The 22,372-nt window shown below is 33.7% G+C and overlaps 2 protein-coding genes across 3 annotated transcripts in view; one reads left to right on the plus strand and one right to left on the minus strand.

The window, feature by feature from the left end:
• The window catches only part of PARPBP (PARP1 binding protein), a 38,590-nt gene extending 18,163 nt beyond the window's left edge, over positions 1-20,427 (plus strand). The window contains exons 7-11 of one of the 2 annotated variants that reach the window (XM_056482110.1): positions 4,492-4,675; positions 8,863-9,041; positions 10,277-10,358; positions 18,640-18,784; positions 19,472-20,427. In XM_056482110.1, the coding sequence (XP_056338085.1) occupies positions 4,492-4,675; positions 8,863-9,041; positions 10,277-10,358; positions 18,640-18,784; positions 19,472-19,776 (895 nt within the window). In that variant the 3' untranslated portion in view covers positions 19,777-20,427. Of the gene's footprint in view, positions 1-4,491; positions 4,676-8,862; positions 9,042-10,276; positions 10,359-18,639; positions 18,785-19,441 lie in introns of both variants that reach the window. The other variant, XM_056482108.1, reaches the window with a different exon arrangement.
• On the minus strand, positions 20,353-22,062 carry PMCH (pro-melanin concentrating hormone). The gene is made up of 2 exons (XM_056482111.1): positions 21,089-22,062; positions 20,353-20,598 (listed from the first exon to the last, which is right to left on the minus strand). Exons 1-2 carry the CDS (start codon positions 21,332-21,334, stop codon positions 20,353-20,355), a joined length of 492 nt encoding a protein of 163 aa, XP_056338086.1. The 5' UTR covers positions 21,335-22,062.
• Between the last annotated feature and the right edge of the window lie 310 nt (positions 22,063-22,372).

Consider the following 22,372-nt stretch of genomic DNA (forward strand, 5'->3'; position numbering starts at 1 on the left):
CCTGCTCTTCTACCCAGGTAGATTGAGCTCTAGTTGACATCTTGTTGCTTTGTGTTTGAGACTGGAATTACTGCTGCTCTCTTCCTATAGCTCTAAATTAAAAATTGGCTAACTGATTGGTTGTTGTCAAGTTCTAAAGCATCTTTTAAATCTGTAACAAAGAAAAAAGGCTGTGATCTCCCACCCTGTGATTACTAGGTGTTTGTGATTTCTTTTAAGACACTTGTTCCTACTACCAAAGTCAGATAGCTGTATATATGTCATCTATTTTTTACCTCTAAAGTTGAAATGAATGAATAAAAATATTGATCTTGGTATAATAGAATCTTGATATATTCTTTTCTGTTCTTGGAATAAACTTCAGGACTCTGCTCTGTTTTTTTCCAGGTTTTGAATATTGTGAATATCCTCAATATTTTTTCCTTGTTTATGCTATTTTAGTCTTTCCCAAAAAATATGTATTTCCAGAAAATAAATAAAAGTGCTCCTGCATCATATTAACATTTTTCACTAAGGCCTGAGTTCTGGAGGAAGAGCTCTTGCTAGTGTAATTTAGATTTTTTTTTATAAGCAGGTGAACTTGTTTATATGACAATCTCAGAGCAAAATAGACAGGGTATGGTACTGGTTACTTCTACATAAGAAAAGATGGCTTGATAAGGAAAATGAAATAGAAAAGGGTGAGGTTAGGACTCAGATGATGCAAGGCGAAACGGGTTCCAGTGTGCACGTAACCTGTGACTATTTTTAGTAAAAGAAACCAATGATAGAAGATCAGATTTGTCCAGTGCCTGGGTAAAAGATGGAGTTTTATATTTCACTCTCTTTTTTTTTTTTAAACTCTCTTTAGAAGTGCTGGTACAAACAATGCACTTTTAACATATGATTAATTTTATCTGTATGTAGACATTTGTTTTTCTCTAGCTATGAGACAGGTGAGCTGAATCCTGCTTGAACTATCTACTGTTTTAGTTCTGGCTAAAGCTGAGGAAGGTAAGCCACTTCTGTCAGTTGGTCTAAAATATTTGCATTTTCATGCTGATGGTCACATTAGGGCTTGACTGGATTTGTTCATTGGAGTATTGCCACTGTACTACTGACCTCAGGCTTCTGTGTTTAAGCATTCTGTTGGACAGTGGAAGGTGGTTATTTCTAAAGTGTTAGGGTTTTTCTTCCATTTATAATTATACTGATGAATTTTCTTTGGTTTTATCACAGCAAAAAATGTTGGTTTCCTAGATGATTCTTTCAGTTCATAATTTTTGAACAAAGAAATGCTGTATTTGACTCTGAACAGAATCATATTGCTAGCTTTTTGAAAAATACTATTTTACAACCTCTGCCATAGTCACAACTGATGACTGTATTTGCTGACTGGATCCGGTAAGAGTCCTCCTTCAATGCAGTTTAAAAGACTATGGATGTGATACTGAAGCTCTTTATCCTAGAGTACCTCATAACAGTAGCCTGTGATCTGAATGGAACATCACAGAAAGCTTTTTAGCAGGAGCACTGACTAGAAGGGATAAAGTTTACAATTGCCTTAAACAAATGGCATTGCTTTGTTTAATGTATCAAGATTATTCTTGAATGAGACTAATTTTTTTGCTTTTCCTTCAGAATTAAAAAGAAAAAAAATTCTAAACTTTTGCTGCTGTAAAAATTATCATAAGAGATGCCCTTGTAATTCCATATTTAGAACAAACCTTTGTGGTTCTTCTTGCTGTTAGGAGTTGCTAAGTGGGTAACAGTTTCCAACTTCATTTTATTTCTATAAACTTTTTTTTAGTGCAATATTGGATTTTTAAAGTTCATTCAAGTTCAGCTGATCTTCTGAGTAATATAACTGTATAAAAGAGTAATATCAGAGCAATCTGTAATAGGGTGTCAACTTCGTGAAATAAACAAACAAAACCCCAAACACCCCAGGTGCTTTTTTACCACATTTTCCTTTTATTATCCTGCTTTTATTTAATCTTTTTGAACCTCACTAGAAATGGATCTAATAACTAGATTCAACATTTTATATATATTTATTAAATTATATATGAATATATATATATATGACTAATGACACAGTGTAAAATTTCTGGTGTAAAAGGGCGTAAGCTGTGGCAGGGCTTTTCAGTGCTAATCCATACACACTGAATCAGCATTTTATGTCTTGGCCTGTTGATATAAATTCTAGTTGAAGTATAAATAAACTTTTCCTTTTCCTTGCTCCAGTTAGTACTCTGTATATCTGATAGGAGACTGGAACTCGTTCCTGGAAAAGAAGGAATATGGGGAGAAGAAGAGATTAAATGAACTTTATTTCTACTAGCAAATGTCTTTAGTTGGCATTGGACAATAGAGGCAAAAAAATAAACACAGAAAATGTTTTTGTGAAAAGTTTGTTATTTTTTTCTCATTGAAAAATCTATGAATTTCTAGTTGATCTACATGCAGAGCAATGCATTTAAATTAAGGGCATACTTATGTTAATTAACTGTGCTGGTGCCCAGTACTAGTTTTATAAAAATTTTTTTCTTCCAAAATGCATATGGGTATATATGTTAAATGTGTGGAAATGGTAAAATTATTACTTATTTACAAATAAGTTCAGCATATCTGTAGACAGAAATAACTGAACCTGGTGTTCACAGGGAATTTCAGTCAATCCCTTCATCTGCTCATTTGTCTTGAAGTTCTAGTTTCAGTTCTCATTTAATACAATACTTTTCTCATTTGAGGATATGATTTTGGAAAATGTAAGTTTAAGACTGAGGAAAACAGATCAGTCTGGCAAGAGTTATCAGGAGACATGGCTACAGTTTCTATATGCATCTCTGAAACAGAATTCTTCTTCAACAGTGCTTTCCTCTTACCTCTTGACAACTTGCAGTGGATTGTTTTTTCCTCTCCCTTTGAACTTTTCATTCTTTTGTGGTTAGATTGAGTTGTGGAGTTTGGAGAGGTAGTACAATAGAGCTTTAATTTTTTTTTTTAAACTCTCTTTTCCAAGATCTGGATGGGTCTTGACCTGTCTACAGAGACTTGACATGGTGATTTTTCTTTTGGCCAAGTGCATACACTGTACTTAAATTTCTTCAAAGCATAAGTTTTTTATTTAATGAAGCCTGAAAATCCAATGTGAATTGTATAATCTTTAATCTGTAAAAGTTGAAGTTGAGAATTGTGTGGAAATATTTGGGTTTTTTCCTGTTAAAAAAAAAGCCAACAAAAACAACAACAACAATCCCCCCACAAAGTTTCATGTTAATGTCAGGTTTTTCAAGTTATTTACAGGAGTCTTGTTCAGCCAGAATAAGCCAAAACAGTAAGGTCCCTGGCCCAGTTCCCTCCATGCATTTTAAGTGGAAATAATATAAATAAACTATTTTTCCTCTGACTCAGTTCCTAGTCTTACCTAGTTCTGCCCAATTATTTTATCTTTTATATGAATGTAGACATGCAGGGTTTTGTTTGATGGAGGTTCTCCCAACTCGAATTCTAAAATTTGTCTTCAGAATTTAATGTGTACAAAATTCATTTTTATTGACATTTGCAAGATATCCTTTTAGGGCAAGCTGGCAGAAGCATGAGCAAAACCAGCAACGATGGAGGAAGTTGAAAACTGAGTCATCATGTCACTCTTGGCTATGTGATCTGGAGTAATGAAGCCATTGCTTTGGGGTTTTGACAGCATCATAAATGTACCTAAAAATTCTGCTGTAGGTGCCAATAACAGCTCAGGATGCTGCATTTCTGCTTTGATGTGAACTGCAAACCTCATTTGGGGAAAAAAAAAAAAAACCAGCTTTTGGGAAGAGATGTGTTATTGTATAGGAAGGTTGAGCAGTTCTTATAATGCTTTATTTTCTTTGCCTAAGCTAAAGCAATGGTAAAACATACTTATCATTTTGTTTAGGTACTGGAAAAAAATTAAGCTTTTAACTCAAGGAGCTTATTCTGTTTTTCACAAAATCTTAATTAAAGTAGTTAGGCATATTTGCTGAAGAAAGAGATTAATGGAGTGTGCCTTTATAGCTAATAGTGATGTTTATGTGGTCTAATTAGTATTTATTTAAATAAAACCAAAAGAAGATTGGTATTTTGAAGCAGCTTCACAAAGCACAAAAGAGTCAGATCTAATGTGGTATTAAACAGGAATGGATGTTTGAGTGAAAAAAATTGTTTATACTTAACAGTTTGAGCAAAAATGTAAATACAGGTTTAAGGAAAGCACTTTTCTTTGAACTTCTAAGAAGCTAGTTTTGTATTGCAGCTCAGAGTATTATTAAATGCTGAATTCATTACCTTTCCTAATAATCTTTTTTTTTTTTTTTTAGCAAACTATTGTGTTGGACAATACATCTACACTGCTTTTTGATTTGAAAGATGAAAGCTGTCCTCTCTGATAAGCAGTGAAGGCTGGCTATGTTCATCATTAATAGGTGTACTAAAGTGTTGCCAAGATTAATGTGGAGATGACCCTGTGCCTATTTTCAGAATCGCAGGGGGCCGAATTCTGTCAACAGTGAAGATGCATTTGATAAAAGGCCGAAGCAATGGGGATCCTTTCTGTCAGGCACTAGAGGAAGTTGTACAAGATTTGGATTTGAAGATTAAAAATATTGTTGATTCACAACAGGAAACCTTGACTGCTAGCACTACTGGAGTCAGTCCAGCACGGGTAATGGGACTTCTTTTGTTCTTTTTACTATTTAGCTTTATAAGGAAGCAAATATCTTTTGCCTGTTATGTTTCTTTTTCATTTTTAAAGAACTGTCTATGGAGTATAATCCTTTTCCTAACTGCATAAAAGTAGTCATTTCCTCAACACTGTGATTTTAAACTTGTTGAAAGACTTATCCTTGAGGATTACACTGTGGATGTCAAACAGCTTATTAACATAAACTAAATTTCTTACCTTAAAGTTGCAAATAAAATACTCTTCAAAGCTTAATTTGATTGTGCAGTTATTATAAATGTAGATACTTAGAAGTGTCAGATTTGCCATTAATTTCAAAGCAGTAAATCTATAACAAATTTCCAAACAAAAGAACCTCATGAAAGTAAAATTAAGATTTGAGAACATGTATCAGTAATTTTTTATTAAAATACACCAATTTTAATTAGTGTAGCATCAAGTATTTCAAAGCTAAGGCATTTATAGTAAGGTTAAATATATAAGAAATCTAAAACATGGTAAAATGTGGAGTGGGAAGGGAATTAAAGCCCCAAACAATCATGTGTAAGTTCTCTTTTGGTGATTCAAGACACTAATGAAATTATTAATGACTTTGTTTTCATGGAAGGAATCAGGATATTTTTGGTTCTGTAAGCCAGATGTTGAGGACATAATACAAAATTTCTGTTTGTGGTTCATGTACTGTGAATCTACTCAGGTTTAGATGATAAAATTTTTGTGATGAAAAAGTCATCAAAACCTTATTTTCTTTTACACTGTTGATGTATAAGATATCTAATGTTATTTGTTTTTGAAACAAATTTTAAAAGATTTTTAGATACCTCGAATGTGTTTAGAATTGTTAGGATGCTTTGTTTTGTGAAATCATTGGTTTTATGCCATGGTAGCAAAAGATTTTTAACAAGTTTTAATCAAACCTTCAGTGTCTTTTTTTTTTTTTTTTTTTTTAAGACAGCTAAAACCAACTAGACCCTATTAGCTAGTTAAGCTGGTTTAAATGTTTCCACTGAGTATGTTGGATGTATATTTCATCCTCATTTTCCTGTTTGCTATGAATATTTGTGTTGTGTATTTCCTGGTTTCCTTTCATATCCTTCTATTTGTTTCTCTTTCTCATCTGGGAAAATTATAACTGTCATCAGTTCTGTCTTTATTTAGCTACTTGTCTAACCAAAAAACTTTTTAAAAATTATGTAGATCATTATAACCCAGGTAAAAGCACTTTATTAAAATGTCATTCTTCAGGGAAATTCACCATTGCTTTTCCAAAATGATGTTTGTTTCTTACTGTTCTCCAGAAGTTCATAGTCTAATGACTCTGTAGAAATGTTTACAATATCCTTGTTGAGGCAGAAGATAGCTAAGATGGTTGTATCCTGATGATGTGGGGAGGACCTGCAGTGGAGAAGTTCATGAAGGACTGTATCCCATGGGAGGTATCCCACACAGAGAAGAGGAAGAGTGTAAGGAAGAAGCAGAAGGGACAAAGTGTTAGGAAATGGCTGTGATCCTCATTCCCCATCCTCTTGTGCCATTTGAGGGAAGGAGGTGGAAAAGTTGAGAGTGAAGTTAAGTCTGGGAAGAAAGAAGGGGTCCCATTATGATTAAATGGCAATAAATTGCACTAATTTCATGAAGTCTGTTTCGCCTATGATTTGTAAGTGAACAACCTGTTCTCATCTTACTCCTGTGAGCTTTTTTCAAGATTTTTTCACTTCCTGTCCTGTTTAGGAGGAGGGATAGAGCAGCTTGGCAGGCAAGCACCTGGCAGCTACCCAGGGTGAACCAGCACAGTCCTTTGTGGGGCCTGAGGAATTAGAGATAAGGACAATAGTTGAGAGAGGTAATGGCCAAAATGTGGACTAAATATTGGTAGAGGACAGACTAAGTGTGGGGAAACTTAATTTTTTTTTAATTGTGGAGGGACAAAGGGGTAGAATATATGTAAGTTGTTTGCCTTTGTCAGTGTTGTTTTTTATTTTGGTGTGGGGCAATTCCTTTTGTTGGTGTAAGTGAAGTCATGAAGATTGTGATGAATGTCTGTTTTAACAATTAACCTTAAGCATAAGATTCAGAGAGCTGAGGGGTGGAAAAGGGAGCTTAAACAAATGTTAAGATAGTGGTATCAAATGGAATATTTTAGTAGAACTTGGTGTGGAGGAACATTTTACTAAACATATGGAGGGATAGGTTGCCTTTTGTAACAAAAAAGAAAGCAAAATTGAAAAAGTCTAATAAGTTTTCCACATTAATTCAAGCTCTATTAGAAATTAATGCATCCATATTGTTCTAATAAGATCTCAGGACAACAAAGATTAATGCTTTGTTCAGATTCTTGAATAGAGCTTGGGGGTTTTGTTTCGATTTCACTTGATAAGGAAACCCCGTATGCTATAATTTTTCAGAAAAAGTGATCTATATTCAGTTTAAGTTCTGGTTTGGGAGGATGTTAGGTGTTTTTTTTCCTGTGCAAAAGACTGAATAATTTCTTTGAGTGCACATTTAAAATATGATCTTAAATATAGAGGTGGAAACTATGCCTCCACTAGCTCCTGATAAGGCTGCTTTCTCATAAAATGTACCTGAAAAGCATAATTTCATCAGAAAAATATTTGCTTTTCTCCTGACAGTTGCAGTTTTCTTCCATTATTGCTCAGTCCTGCAAATATCTGGTTTGTAAGAATCTAGAGCTCCAGGAAAAGTTATTACTTTATGCAGCAGGAAGCACCATTTTGTGTTGAAGCCTGCATGAGTGATTAATAGAAATTATGATTTATTTCTTCCTAAGAAAATTACTGCTGTAAATGGAATCTGGCTGGTGTTTCTGCATGGAGCTAACCAGAATAGTCTGGAGTAGCTAATGGTCACTACCCTTGAAAAACTGGGCAACTATTTTATTTTAAAAAATAATTTAATTTGTGATAAAGCTTATTTATAAACAAGGTTTTTTGTTATGTCTTACTGAGATCTTTTTGTTGTCTTACCTAGAATTCTTATTTTGCCTTGGACTTTTGTCCATAGTTAGTAGATAGAATGGGTCTCTGGTGTTGTAGTACTTGAGATTTCTGAAAGTTATTCCTAAAGATTTTTTTCCTTTGTGTATCATTGGTCAAGATGATGCCAAATTTGTACTTTTTTCATTAAGACAAATTCACAATGCCACACATGACATTTAATAAAAATCTATGTTATGGTGATGTAATGACTGAAGAGGCTCAGAATAAAATTTGAGGAAATTAAATGGTACTGAAATAGGCCAATTCTGTAAAGCCAAGTTAACAACCATTTCTGTAATTGCTATTTCTAGCTATTGATTATAACTTATAGTAGCTGGAATGACATGTGTTGCTATGGTTTCTTGAAAGCTACACTAATTTATGTAATCAAATAGAAAGAAAAATAGAATTTGATCTTTTCAAGACTGTGTTTAAAAGCAGTTAACTGATTAGATAAATGCAGTTCATTGCTTGTCTTGCCCTTTGGAATAAAGTCAGAGTATTCAGTGTTTCTGTGTATTAGTAAATAAGAAAGCCTATAGTTTTTAAAAAACTACCACTGTGTATTAAACCCTACATTACTCTGTGGAATTCCTAATACCTTTAAAGAAAAACATAGCAAACTTTCAATTTTTAAGTCCTGCAGTGGCTATGGATTTCTCCAGCTGTACTGCTAACCCTTGCATTGAGCACTTCCAGATGCAGATTGGTTTTTTTTCTGTAAGGAATTATTTATTCTTGGGGAAAATTGTGAGGAATTCACCCAAACAACAGGAAATTTTGCCAAGTACCTCTGTTTCCAAATCTTGATGGAAATGTCGCTTTTAACCAACTGCTTTAGCAGATTGTTAGAGTGGTTGGACTTCACCAGAACATGTTTGTATACCAAAAAATAGAATGTTCATTTCTGCTGCACAGTTGCAAGATAGATTTGTATATTTTTCTGTGTGACTTGCTCATCAGTGTATACATGTAGCTGTCAGTGATTCTAAACTCTGCTAACTACTTGGGATGAGAAAAACTTTGCTGTGGAGAAACTCCTCATAAATGCTTACTGCAAAATGGAAGGAGGGGGTTCTCAGACCTTGTTGATGTGGATTGATTTTGGAGGTGAGCTATTGGTCTGGCTTGTTGAACTTTGCTGTTTCTTGTTCCTTTTTTATTTCCTTTCAGCCAAAATTGCATTCTATAAATCATGGCACTGCATATTGTGGCAGAGATACTGTTAAGACCTTGCTAGTTCTTCTGGATGAAGAAGCTGTTAATCCTCCTACCCAGAACAAAGCAGATCTGTTGTGTGACAATGAAAGCTTAAATTTGTGTGGCATCACCTCTGTTTTGACACTCTTCAGGTGAGTATTAGGACATCACTTTTGTCATGTCACTTTGTTTGGGCTTTTCTTGAGGATCTGAAAGTCTAACAAAGCATTGGGGTTCCTTACACAAACCAAATAACCAACATACAGTCTGATGTGAGATTAGGTGTAAAGGGAAAGCAATTTTAGAACAGATTTGAGGTTTTAAAAATTTTACTAAATCTTAGTTGCATTTTCAAGATACTTTTGTAACATGGATTTTTTGAGAGAGTACATTTCTGAGTTGTACAAACTTTATGAAAGACACTTGAAAACCCATTTCTGTGGGCATCAACAAGGAAACTCACCCATCCATGCACTGAAGAAGCAGTGGTAATTTATTTAGTCACTGGTCCTGAGGAGTCATCAGTTGTTGAAAAAACATTTTGGTTACAAATAGGATTCATGAACCAGAGCAATAGTGTAGACAATAAAAATATGATGAAGCTATTTTGAAGTTATATATTTTGGCAATAAAAACAGGAGAACCATTGCAAGACTGGCAGAAATTTTTCACCACAGACAACTAGAAATAAATAAAATAAAGAACCAGCTAAATAAACCAAATTTTATTCATTAAAAAATTGGATAAAATGAGCTAAATAAATAAAGAATAAATTATTGTTGAAAAACCAATTGGTCATATGCACATTGATTTTTGCCATGACCTTAAACAGAGAAGTAATTACTTACATATGCATAGATTAGTTCTTGTTTCAAGACCAAAAAATTACCCTTTATATACATCATTAATTTTTTCATTATAGGCATTAATTTTTTTTTCGTTGATGTACGTAACTAGTTACATAATGACATGTAAGAGAGTGGAAACACTTTGTGTGAATATTTCTGTTGAGAAGTCTGCAAATATGTGGAAAATTAAATTGAATATCAGCCAGATGCTATTCAGGAGGGTGTAAGTAGAATGGTGGCTTAAAAGATGATCACCAGCATTACAAATAATAATAATAATGATAGTAATAATAATACTGTGTCTTTAGAGCTACAATATTTGAAACACACTGCATAATGAGTACCAGAAATTGGAACTCTAGGTTTGGTTTCTTTATGCTCTCTTCAGTTGTCACAGTACATGTGGTTCCTTAAGAAGGTAGAAAATAAGCTTGGAGAGTAAAGGTATTTGCCTTTGTTTCTGAGGACTTGGTGTGGCAACAGTTTTTATTAATGAATTGCTTTTGCATGCTCTAAATACTTCTCTCTTTTCAATATAGCTCTCCGGCTCGATCCGATGGGTCTTCTCCAAAACCTCTTAGACAACGTATTCTGAAATCTATGGATGAAAAAGTAAACAAGGTACTCTGTGATAAAATAAGTGCTACATTTCAGCCAAGTATTTGAGATTTTTTTCATCCCATAGCTGAAGAAATGTAATTGTGATTAACCTGCAGTAATTGGCCCAACTAGAGCAGTATTGTAATGTGAACGGAAATATCTAAGACTCCAAGTGAGAGAGGCTTTAAACTTAAAAGTACTTCCTAATGAAGATTTCTTAGTGAAGGTGTTCTGAATTCATCTATCTCTCTTCATTTACCTCTCTGTGTATTTCAGGACTATAGAAATAAACCAAGCTATCTGAAAACCAAGATAAAGCTGAATACAGGCACCTGATTTTAGCTCTGATAAAATAGACATTAAAAAAGTGCGATAAGGACGGTTTCATTGCTTTTCTTTCTTCTGATGCTTCTCACTTGTACCAATCTGAGGACATTATTATAGCATTGCTTTTTGAACAATGAAATAAAGATGCTAATGTTTGCTTTTTTGTAGATGAAATGGAACTTTTTGAGAGCACATTGGTATGGTGAGGGCCTCTATTCAAAAGAACAATGTTTCTGAAAATTGCTGTCTTTCAGCACATTGCATTTTACATAGTATTTTTCCTTAAAATTGGCAAACTTGAATGTTGGGACTGTGGAGGGAGGCAGAGCTTGTCTTCTGCAGTATTTCAACAGAAAGGTAAATAAGAGTGGTGGCATAATATTTTAGCAGACTTAGTCCTGACAATATGTTAAAACACAAATCTAATTAGTATGTAAGGAAGAGGTGTTCTTAGCCATCAGAATTGGTTCTAGAGCAGCACAATGGAAAATATATTTCACTAACATTAAATAAACTTGAGCATGTAACGCATGTCTAAGAAGTAGAAAGATATCAAGATGAAAAGCACTGTCCATATTTTCAGCATGCATTTTAAATATGCACCAACTTAATTCTGAGTCCTTGTTTGTGGATTGGGTCAATGATGAGCATTTTGGATACATGCACTGATTAGGGTGAAATTTTAGTTTAAAACTCATAGGTAAGTTATGAAAAAATTGATAAAGGATATTCTTTATTTTATGTAAACGAGATATTTAAATTGCAGCTTTACTTGTCAAATAGCAAAAATGTGTCATGATGTTTGCATAAAATGTTGAAATACATCATTCTTGTCTTAATGAAGGTTTTGTAATTCAATGCATGAACAGACATGTTCAGTATCAAAGTGCAAAAATTATTACCTAAAAGTAATTACCTGTCACATTTGAGACATTTGCTGGTTTGACATGTTTTTGACAGAAACAAGCAAAAATGAATCAACTTAAATGGTTGTTGCTGAACAACTAATGACTTTTGTAATTAAGACTCAGTTCTTCACCATTCATGTTTGATTTCTGCCGTCACATACAATCTCACTTCTTTTTTAAAATGTTGATCTTTCATTTTATTTTTCTGGTTTTTTTTTGTCTACCTCTCTAACAATTTCGACAGGTTTTTTTTGCTTGTTTCTACTCCTCCATATTTTTTTTTAAGAAGACCTTTAAGTCCTATCTTTCTCTTCTTTTCTCTTTCTGTGCCTTCTTTGTGGTTGCATACATCTACAAACAGATGTTCAGCTATCAATAACTCAGATTTAGAGTGACCTAAGTGTCTCTTTTTGTCAAAACTGTTACTTTCTGTTAATTTTACACTATGCTGTGGATACCCAGCTCTTGATCTTGAGGTGGTAGATCTGTCTCTCTCTTGGTATATTTATAACACTGAAGAAGTTATTTTATGTGTTGTATTTTCAATCCATGACGCTTCTGGAGTTTTTCTCTGTCTATCAAGTGTAATTTATTAGGTGTTCTTTTTACTTTTTGATGTGCTTTTGTGTGTTTTTCTTGGACTTGATAGCTGCAACATTTGCCTACATTCCTTCACTGAGACTGCTGCTCAAAAAATTATCAAACTGATTAGACACTAGATGCCATCCTACTGTTTGCATCTCAGTCTGTTCCTTTTAAGTTGTGGTACTTGTTTCAGCCTGAGTCCATTGATTATTGGATTTTCTGCTTTGCTCTCTCCTTGCTAATATTCAGCCTGCAGTACCAGTCTTTGTTGTTTATTTGTTAATTTTCAGATAAACTCTTCTAGCTTTTACACTGTTTCTTATGGCTGAAGGTATTTCCTATAAATAGCTGCAGAACTCATTATACTCCTTTCTAACCTTTTTCAGTATCTTTAAATCAACCTCTCTCCAAATCTTAGTAGTGCTTTCTGTTGAGATAAGTGCCCATTACAGTGACTAATTTCAGTTCCTTTCTCTGTGAATCCACATATTTCTTGTCTAGGATTGTAATGTCTCTTGGTAGAAATAAATTTTGCTCCATCCTTACTGTACAGTACATAGAACAAAGAATTCCTTGTCCTTTGCTAACAGATCTCAAGTGCTGTAGTAATATTTACCACCTTCTTCCACTGTTAGTCCCCATTATTATTCCATGCAACCATCCTGAAATGTTTAGAGGTTGCTTGTAAAATTTAGTGACAAATTTTGTTATGTGTAATGCACTCATGTTAGCAATTGATTCAGAAGAGATGGCAGATATTTGTTTTTTGAATAAGAGAATAGCAATATGATGTTTCTTCTCAATATCTATGATCCTTCAGATAAGTTTATCTTGCTATATGTGTGATGGTAGCTTTAGTTCCAAAAGATTGCCCTAAGGGCCTTTTCACCATACTGCCTCTGATGATTAGTCTATAGTATAAATTAGGGATGTCTCATTAGGACTTGTCCCATAAAAGCTACCTTTTCTAAGATATTTGAGAAGGGAAGAAAAAAACAGTAGTGTTGATTAGTTTGGTTGTATGCTAAGTCCCTATATCTAAGTGAAGAAATCTAGAAAAACTTAAAAATAGAAACACCTAAATTAAAAATGAATTTTTTTTAAAAGCAAGAGATAAAAAATTGTTGTGCCTCCTCTTTCATTAAGAGGAACTGATTCCTCATCTTTCGTGGAATTATGTGGAGGAATGCAGATTGATAATATTTAGACCTAGGACACATCATCAGTATGTGTTTTATTATCTAAAAATAAGGACAGTGGATAAAATAAACAGGTAGCTATGAACTGGAATTGGTGTTCAGGAATAAAATAAATCTTGTGGATATTTCCATTGTGCCAAAACAAATTCCTGGCAAAAGTGAATGACAAAGATGTATTTTTTTGTCTTTCAATCCTCATTGAATACTGGAGAAAAACACAAAGATCACCTAACTATAATGGCATTTGTCCGGAAGCAAAGCTGTTGCTCTTATTGCTTGATGAGAAAAGTCTGAGGAACAGGCATGTTGCATTGTCTCATTTCTTCTAGCAGGAGTAGGTAAGGTTAATAATATGAAACTTGGTTTTCCTTTGGGAGACAACTTAGTTTCAAGTTTATTGTTTAAGTGAAGTGCCTTCTGGTGAATGGTATTTTGTAGATGGAGTCTTCAATTCAGGAAGTTTTTTGGAAATTGTAATGAGTTATGTCTTTTATCTGCTGTCCTTATCACTCCTTTCTGCTTTGTAGAAGTACATAAGAAGCTTCGTTGCATGGGAGAGAGTTATTTTATCTGAAAAGGATTCATCCAGCCTTATATTTGCTTTTTTTGAATCGTGTTTCTATTTATGTGAAATGGGTAGATACCCTGGTGTTAACTGGTCATTTTGTTGGCTTCAATGGGTTATTAAAGCCCTGCTCAGTTATATGAGAGAGGAATGAACAGACTGTTACAATAACCTGCTTTGTTTAGGCAGAGGAGCAATGTAGGACAACAAAAATGTTGCATAATAGGATTTTCATCTTTGTTCTGCATTGCAAAATATTAATAAGGCTTTCAAGTTGTAGGTGAAATACTGTTCCTAAGCTTTTTGGGATTGAGTGAAATGGAGAACTTTAGGAGTTAAGGAGGGAAGAACCAAAGTTATTAGGCTGTAAGCATGAAATATGAGATAATATGAGTAACAGATCTTTTTTTGTAAAGTTAAGATTGTTTTGGCCTTTTGATATATTGTTTTAGAAATCCTGCTGCATTGTTAGCAGACTTACCCTGAAACAGCTGCAAGGACTTTCAGTAGTTTGGTGTGTTTCTTTCTTAATGTAACCGGAGACAACCTTTCCTATATGAGGCACTATTTCCCTCCAGTTGGGAACATAGCTGCAGTTCTAGTTTTAAGAAGAATTTGTGGCTTAAGAACTTTAACAAATCTTGGCATGCTTGAAGTTCATTGTAATTTTTACTGTGTATAGAAATCTTTCCAAGGAAAAAGGTCCACAAAGCAAAAATCCTGGTCTGCCTTTCTCATGTGACTTTTTCATGTCTCTATAAAATGACTTAATATATAGCTTCATGCACTGCTGTTATTTTTCATTGCTTTGTTCTCTAAATGCTGTTACTTGAGAGAATTGTTTTGCCTATTTGTAATTCCAGTACAAATAAACTGTGACTTGGAAAACTATCAACAGGAAGTTATCAAGAGTTTTCTTGAATGCCCACTGTAATTGTGAACAGAAGGGTCCTAGTAATAGAGAAAACAATCTTCTTCAGGTAGTAGTCTCATCTATTGTTGCAAGAAATATTTATTTCCTAAGTGGAATATAATTACAGAGAACATCAAAGGAGTTTAGTAGAAGAGGGAAGTGAAGGGATTGAAAAGGTTATATGTTCAGCACAAAATCAGAGGAAAGACTTGGTGTCAGATGATTAACCATGTTTGTGTAGAAAATGCCATTTTTATTTCTACAAGACCCCTAAACTGCTTTTAGTACCCATAGCTGTGAGTTTTGTTTGAAAGCCAATAATGAGGTGATTTGAGGTTTGTTCTCAAAACAGTAGCAGGTTATTTTGGGATAGCAAAGGGCTGGTACAATATCATGCGAAATTAAAAAAAAAAAAAAAATTGATAGTTTTAGTACAATAAAAGCTTGCTACTACCTGAGCTAGCCAGGATATTTTTTTAATAACATGCCTTGGTTTGGCCAATATATAATTTATTGTTTTGTTACTCTTCCCTTTGCACTCCTTTCCCTTTTTCAACTTCCTCTTTCAACTCACCTTGAATATTTTTTTTTCTCAAAGGACAAGGGTAAGGATGGAGAAAATAAATTTTGTTTTTCTCTTCCAAATAGTACTCTAGTTGTTTGGCTAGAAAATAAAAACATGTGTTTGTTGTTACTGATGTAGGTTTTCAAATTCTATTATGCCATTCCAGTGTATAAAAACCAAATCTCAACATTCTTAGTGACTAAATATTGGCAGTATTGTCTGTATGCAGATGCTGGAAGGAGATCTGGAACAGATTATAATCTAACTTCTAGAAATAAATAGAGCATGCACCATTAATATTTCACATAAAAGTGAATGTTTTATATTGGCATCTTGAAGAACAGAAACATTTCTCTAGATACAGACGTCAAGGTGGGAGAATATACTGCTTTATCTGCTTTGTAGTAGTCGACCTACTTGTGCTGAAACAGTTGTAAATTCTATCCTACTTTCTCCCAGCTGAGGAGTAGTAACAATGAACCTTTTTTTTCAGAAATGCAGCAGAATTTCTTTCTTTGTATGGGGATAAGAGCAACATCCAATTTCCTTGTGAAGACGAGAAGGAATAGTAAGGCTGAGTTCATTGGATGCCATTTGAGTGTAGCTACTCACTTAGCAAACTGATCTCCCAACATTTTTTCTATCCCAGAGCTGTGGGTCATTGGAGTGGTCCTCTTAAAGCAGTGAATTTTATGCAACTTTAAGGGCTTTTTTTCCTAAGAGCTTTTTCAAGCTGTTGACAGGCTTCATTGTGTACTTCAAGCAAATTTTAGGTTGATCTTTCTTCTTAAAAACATTCCAGTGAAGCTCTACTTTCTAATTCAGCACTAGACTTGTGCTCCTTTGTGCTGCCTTCAGGCTGCTTATTGCTACTTCACCCAATGTAATATAGTTCTGTACAGAACTGTAATACAATTTTTTTATACTAGTCAGTATATGTTCTTAGACTAGTTGAAAAGTTTGACTTTGTCTTACCCAATATATACACCTTCTAGATTAGTTCTAGCATCCACAATTGGATTTGGTAGAACTTTGTATACTGTTTGCAAATGCCTGAGTGGTATGTGATGCAATAGACATATTTCAAGCTTCAGTGAATTTGCAACACAGACCAGTTTGTTGTGAGTTTTTCAGTATTTGAGCTTGACTTCTGTCCTTTGACTCCACATATTCTTTCCCTACAAACTGAATTAGTGATGTGTCAAATGGGAGTGGTAAAAAGAAACACTGTTTATAAAAAAAATAGCTGCATTTTTTGTTGGTTATAGAATGGTAACTATTAGGCTTTCTTGCTCTAATTTTATGTTCTTCATGCTGTATTTATTATGGATTCATCAACTTTGCAAAATGGTAGCTTATTTGCCTCTTGCAATATGGATGTGATAGAAAGCTGTTCAAGTTATTATTGCATACTCTTTGCATGTCATTTACTGAACAATTATTGAGAATTGAGGAATTTGTAAAGGATTAAGATGAAGATTTTCAGAAACATATCAAATATTGGAAAATAATTTTTCATTAACATTACAGAAGTGTTTGGACAGCACTCTCTGGCATGTAGTGTGATTCTTGGGGTGTCTTGTGCGGGGCCAGGATTTGGACTCTATGGTCCCTTCCTACTCATCATATTCTATAATGCTACTTACAGTCAGTGAGCTGAGGCCTAATCATGAAGCACACAAACCTTGTAAATGTCTATGTATGTAGTCTTATTTCATGGTAAATATTTTAATGTACAAAGTAGAGTAACACTTTGAGAGACACATTAACACAAAAGAGATTTGAGTTGAGAGTCACGCTTACTAGTTTGCCCTGTTAATTCTCCTTTCCCAGTCTGTTATCTAGCCCAAATAAATTGCAGTTTGGGAGTGATAGACAACAGGAAAAGCTTGGTCTTTTTGACTCTTGAAGGGAATACTGAGGATTAAAGTAAAACCATGTATGTCCAGGAGTATTAAACCAGAAGGAACGACCTTCTGGTTGAAGGAGATGTTTCTGTAAATGAATGAAGTATTTTCTTCCAAATACTCAGTGTATTCACTTGGCCAACAGAAGTACTGTGGAGAGATATCTAGGTTGCATGATAAGCTCGAGTCTGTTACCCTACATATATGAAAGCAGGATCTGATCAAAGTGGCATCATTGTGGATGAAGTCCTCTGTGAAAGGTTTCTGGGAAAATTATTCTCTGAGAATTAATTTTCTTCTAACTCAAATTCTCAGATTTAATCTCTAAGGGTCATATTTGAATTGTAAGGTTTAATCTTGCTTGTGCTAAGAAGAAAAGTAGACTTGCATAATGTGACTCTTCTAATCAGAAAAGTGACTGTAAATCTCTTATTCAACAAATCACTCCTGCTATCTATTTATGTTGTAATATTTATTTTGTAGCAGTGTTTATTACTGGTTATTTTCTCTGTTTTTACTGTAGCACCTGTTGATTTAAATTTGATTTAAATTTAAATTTGATTTTAACTTTATTTAAATTTGTCTGTGCTTTTGTGATAGAATTAATAGCTAAAAATCCAGATGTATTATAGTTATCTGCTCTGTGCTACATCTTTGAATATAATTTGTATAATCCAGTGCACTTTCAAATGGAAGTGAGGGCAGGATTTGTCTGGCAGAACCTATAGCATTTATAAGAAAGTACAAAGCTTGACCTGAAATTAATTCTCAGTTGATGTGAAACTGTAACTTAAGAATCAGCTGAGGAAATTTTACCTGTATTTCAAACTAAGTGGTATCTTTTGGCAAATGTAGAGTTAGACATTGGAGTTAAATGGTCAAATGGCTTTGTTTTGTGAATAAATGGGAAATCTGAAATAGTACTTGATATTTCTTTTTCAGATATAAGTATTGATGATGAGCTGAAGAAATTTTAAAACTGACTGTAGTAGCTATAGCACCTACTCAAAACATTGGAGTCTATCAGAAGACCAGGCTAACTTAAGACAGAAAATCTTAATTTGAAGGTCTAAGAGTTAATGTGTACCTTTCTGAAAGATCTGAAGAAAGTTTTTTTAAATTATTTTAGTACCTCTAATAGAATAAATTATTATTCTTGAAAGCTCTTATGTTTTCTAAATTAATATCTAATTTTCTTTTTTTAATGTGAGCATATCTATTTTTCTGATATTTTAGTGAAAAGAATGGGAAAGCTTATTATTATACAAGTCTTGCAGGTGTTGTCTTTCAGTTTTGTAAATAATAAAAGCTAACAGAAGATTGATATTTGCAGATGAAGCAATCTTCAATTAAATCCCAGTTTGCCTGTACATATAAAAATGATTTGCGTGAAGTGAGTGGTCAGCATTCCCATGGAATTCCAACCTGCAAACGTCCTGTTGTACCAAAGCAACATTTAGAAGCTGGGAAGTGCACAGGTAAGCTGTGGTAGGATAAAGTAAATGTGGTGGTTAATACTTTAAATGCTATCCAAAAAGCTGTTGTACTAAAAGTTTTAGTAGAACTCAAAATAAATGTTTTCAAGAAAAATAACAAAAATTTTTATTGTTCTCAATGTTATCTGCCAGTTAAGTCTTTTTGCAATAAAATTTTAATGCCAATGCTTTGAAAATAGAAATGTTTGAAAAATGTGTTGGTGCTACCTTGAGGTAAAAAAAAAGTGATATATGTTGCCTATATGACATATTTGTCCTTATTCCACAAAAGTAAGGCAAGTGAAATTTATATTTTTGCCATTAAAAGGGGGGGGGGAAATTTGTTTTATTGCACTGCAAACTATATAACATATAAAATTTCTGTGCCCTTTAACCCTCTCTTCAAATATCTTAAAGTTATAAATCCACTTCCCTAAGTTAGTTATTGCATGTTTTTGAACAATGTAATTTTAAATTGGCAATGCACTTACGAAACACATAGCAAATGTAATAGCAATGACCAGCATTGCTTTGTTTTATGGATAATACATTAGTTTTGATTTAAAAAAAATAACATTGCAGTCCTTATAGAAAAAGTATGTATGTTCCCAGGTAACTTTTTATTTCCTCACATATGTTTTTGATATTCTTACATGACAGAAGGTACAAATTCATGTCTTGATGTACCAGGGCTTGGAACTATTTCTGAAAGTGTTCACCAGACTAGAAGTTGTGCAGAAATGGAAAAGCTGAGTTGTCAGCCAAAGAACAAGAACTCAGAGAATGAACAGATGGATTTGAAGAACGACAAAATAATCTCTGACAAGGAAAGTGAACTATCTTTGCAAAAAAATACTAAAAGACTTAAGACTTTAAACAGCTCTGAAAAGGAATTGGACAGCAAAATTGGTGGGAAAAGAAAACAGACCAAAACTGCACGTAAGAATAAGTTGATTGCTGGTCAGGCAAAATTAACTTGCTTTTTTCAAGTCTAAGTTTTTGTTTTCACATACACGGTATATTGACAGTTGTAAAATTTAACAAGAAAATGGGTGAAATTAATGAATTACTTCCTTTCGTATGTAAATAATTGAAAGTAGCTTGTATATTGTATTAGACAACTACTTACAACTCTGATTATGCTGAAGTATTTAATTTTTTATTAACAATACATTGTTAATTACACTGTTATTTTTGGTAATGAATTACATATCTCACTACAATGCAACGGGAAATTATTTTTGGAAGCGTATGTACAACTACATTAACACTCAGTGACTTAAAATTACATTAAATTCAGAATAAAATGTTTAATCTTCAAAGAAGGTGGTGGACGTGAGTAGTTTTCACACTTGCCAACAAGGTCGATAGACTCTTCCCAGCATACATCTGAGGACTGCAGGAGAAAAAAGAGAGCCTGAAAGTTTAAATCCATCAAAACCACAGAATTCTTATGGCTTCTGGAAATACTAATTTAACAAATACTCCCTCCCGCATGCATCAAATCATAACAGCCATGGAGTGTCTAAGTGAACCTTTACCAAAATGCTACATGGACAGTGCAGTGTACTTTACCAGAATGAAATATTTTTTTGTATAAAAATAAAATATTTACTGTCAAAATCCCTTCTTCCTATAGGGAATTTAGCTGAATTTTCTTCATCTGTGGTCTCTCTTTCCTGTATTGACTCAGTATTTTGTATTTCAGTGTCAGCTGGAAAACCCACAGCACCCATCAGTGCAGGATAAGGTAGTTGCTTTCTACCCAAGTTGATTGGCATAACGTGATTGAAGAAATCATGTCTGGAACCTCTGTCCTGTTTTGAGGGAAGGCAAGAGGCTTATTTTTATTTGAAGTCAGTTGTGTTCACATTTTCTACCTTATGCTTCAACAGTGCAGTTATTTTATGTTTCAAAATCATACCTTAAAAGTAATGACCTGCATTACTACTTTGGCCAAAATGGTTTGAGGGACATAATTATATAATGAGTCTCGTGTTTGGCAAAGTTAAAAACCTGTTGCTGCATATAGGGGCATGCATCAAATATAAATACAGGTGTCTCCCCCCATCTTCCAAGTTTTGGCTACTATTTGTGAAAATCTGATTTAATTCAACTCTCCAAGTTTACACATTTAAAATCTTGGCATTAGATATGAGTTGAGTTTTTTTTCTTGACTGTGTTATGTTAGGCTGATATTTTTGTATATTTACCTGGTTATTGCTTTAAATTGTTGTACTTGTTTTCTAAAGGGGTTTAAATTAATTTCAGTTTTGCAATTAAGTGAAAATTTAAAATGGAACTTACCAAAAACTTCATGTTTCCAGCATTCTTATCATTGAAAACACTGTTGTCTTCAGTCTTGTAGTGCTTCAGCAAAGGTATAGCTCCCCTGTTCATAATTTTATCTCCATTTTGTAGATTTTTTCCCAGATTTAATGTAGCTAGCAACATATCTTCATCTTCAAACTCTTGCAGAGGTTTTGAGAGTAGAAAACCTTGAGAAAAAAGAGGGAGAAGGGAGAGAATTAGGATATATGATGATATGCACATTTTTTAGTTATTTAATGCTTGCGTAGAAGTTCGGCACTTCTCAAATTCTGAGAAAGCTTTTCCAGTGGTAAATAATTACGTTTTCCATTTCTAGAATGGTGCACTTTATATATTTTACAGGTTGAATGGAGACTACTTCAATGGCTGATGAGGTCATTCTTTTAAAATGACTCATATTAAGGAGTGACCTTTTCTATAATCCTTCTAATCCCACCTGTTTAGAACTAAAACATTTCTTTGTCATGCCTAATTTGTTTCTTTGTATGTTTTTAGAGCAGATTAGTTCTTTTTAGTGAATCAGTATAACAAAGTTCACAGAAAGTGATGTCCATTTGTGTTGTTTATAAAACCTTACCTCTGGTTAAGGCAATTTAAGAAGAGGAACTAATCTACATAAGTAAGCAGGACTGTTAAGGTGTGATGCATCATAGCATTTGATCAAAACTGGATTCACTAAAGAGCTAAAATTTTGAAAATTGATGATAGCTTATTTACACTGTTACCGTGTTGAAGCTGAAATAATTAATTTGTATTTTGATGTCTGTTATGTCAGGTTGCATTATATAGAGTTAATTGCTAGAAATATGTGTTAGTGCCTAATTAATTGTGTTTGTATTTTCTTGCTGAAAGTGGACCTTTCTCTGCTACAAATATAATATAGTCAAATATGCTTCCTAAGAATGTAGAAAGAGAAGTAAACTGCAGTTTTTCGTTTAAAATGTCTTTGAAATGTATCAATTAACCCTGTGGAAGGAAACATAGCAATTTCTGCACACTGTTTTGTTTTTGTGTGGAACTGTGTTTTTTGGGGTTTGTTTGGGTTTTTTGTTGTTGCTTCATTTTGGATTTTTTTGTTGGCTGTTTTTGTTTGGTTTGGGGTTTTCTGCTATATCTGGAAAGTAAATAGGGCCAGCTGAAATTTAGCTAATCTCTTAATGTCAGTGATAGAAACCACACATTCAGTGGCTGTGTGCCTCTTAGCTAGTACTTCATGTTTTATCCTTTAGCTTAGTTCAGGGAACCAAACATGCTGCTATT

This window comes from Oenanthe melanoleuca, chromosome 1A (genome assembly GCF_029582105.1).
Source record: "Oenanthe melanoleuca isolate GR-GAL-2019-014 chromosome 1A, OMel1.0, whole genome shotgun sequence".
In the NCBI taxonomy this organism is placed as follows: domain Eukaryota; kingdom Metazoa; phylum Chordata; class Aves; order Passeriformes; family Muscicapidae; genus Oenanthe; species Oenanthe melanoleuca.

Bases quoted from the DNA above. Each gene is read 5' to 3' on its own strand.
- PMCH (XM_056482111.1), bottom strand. From the start codon at position 21,334: ATGTGCATATCATCATATATCCTAATTCTCTCCCTTCTCCCTCTTTTT. The intron at 20,599-21,088 runs GTAAGTTCCATT...CCCTCAAAACAG, and splicing joins CTGGAAACATGAAGTTTTTG to GACAGAGGTTCCAGACATGA.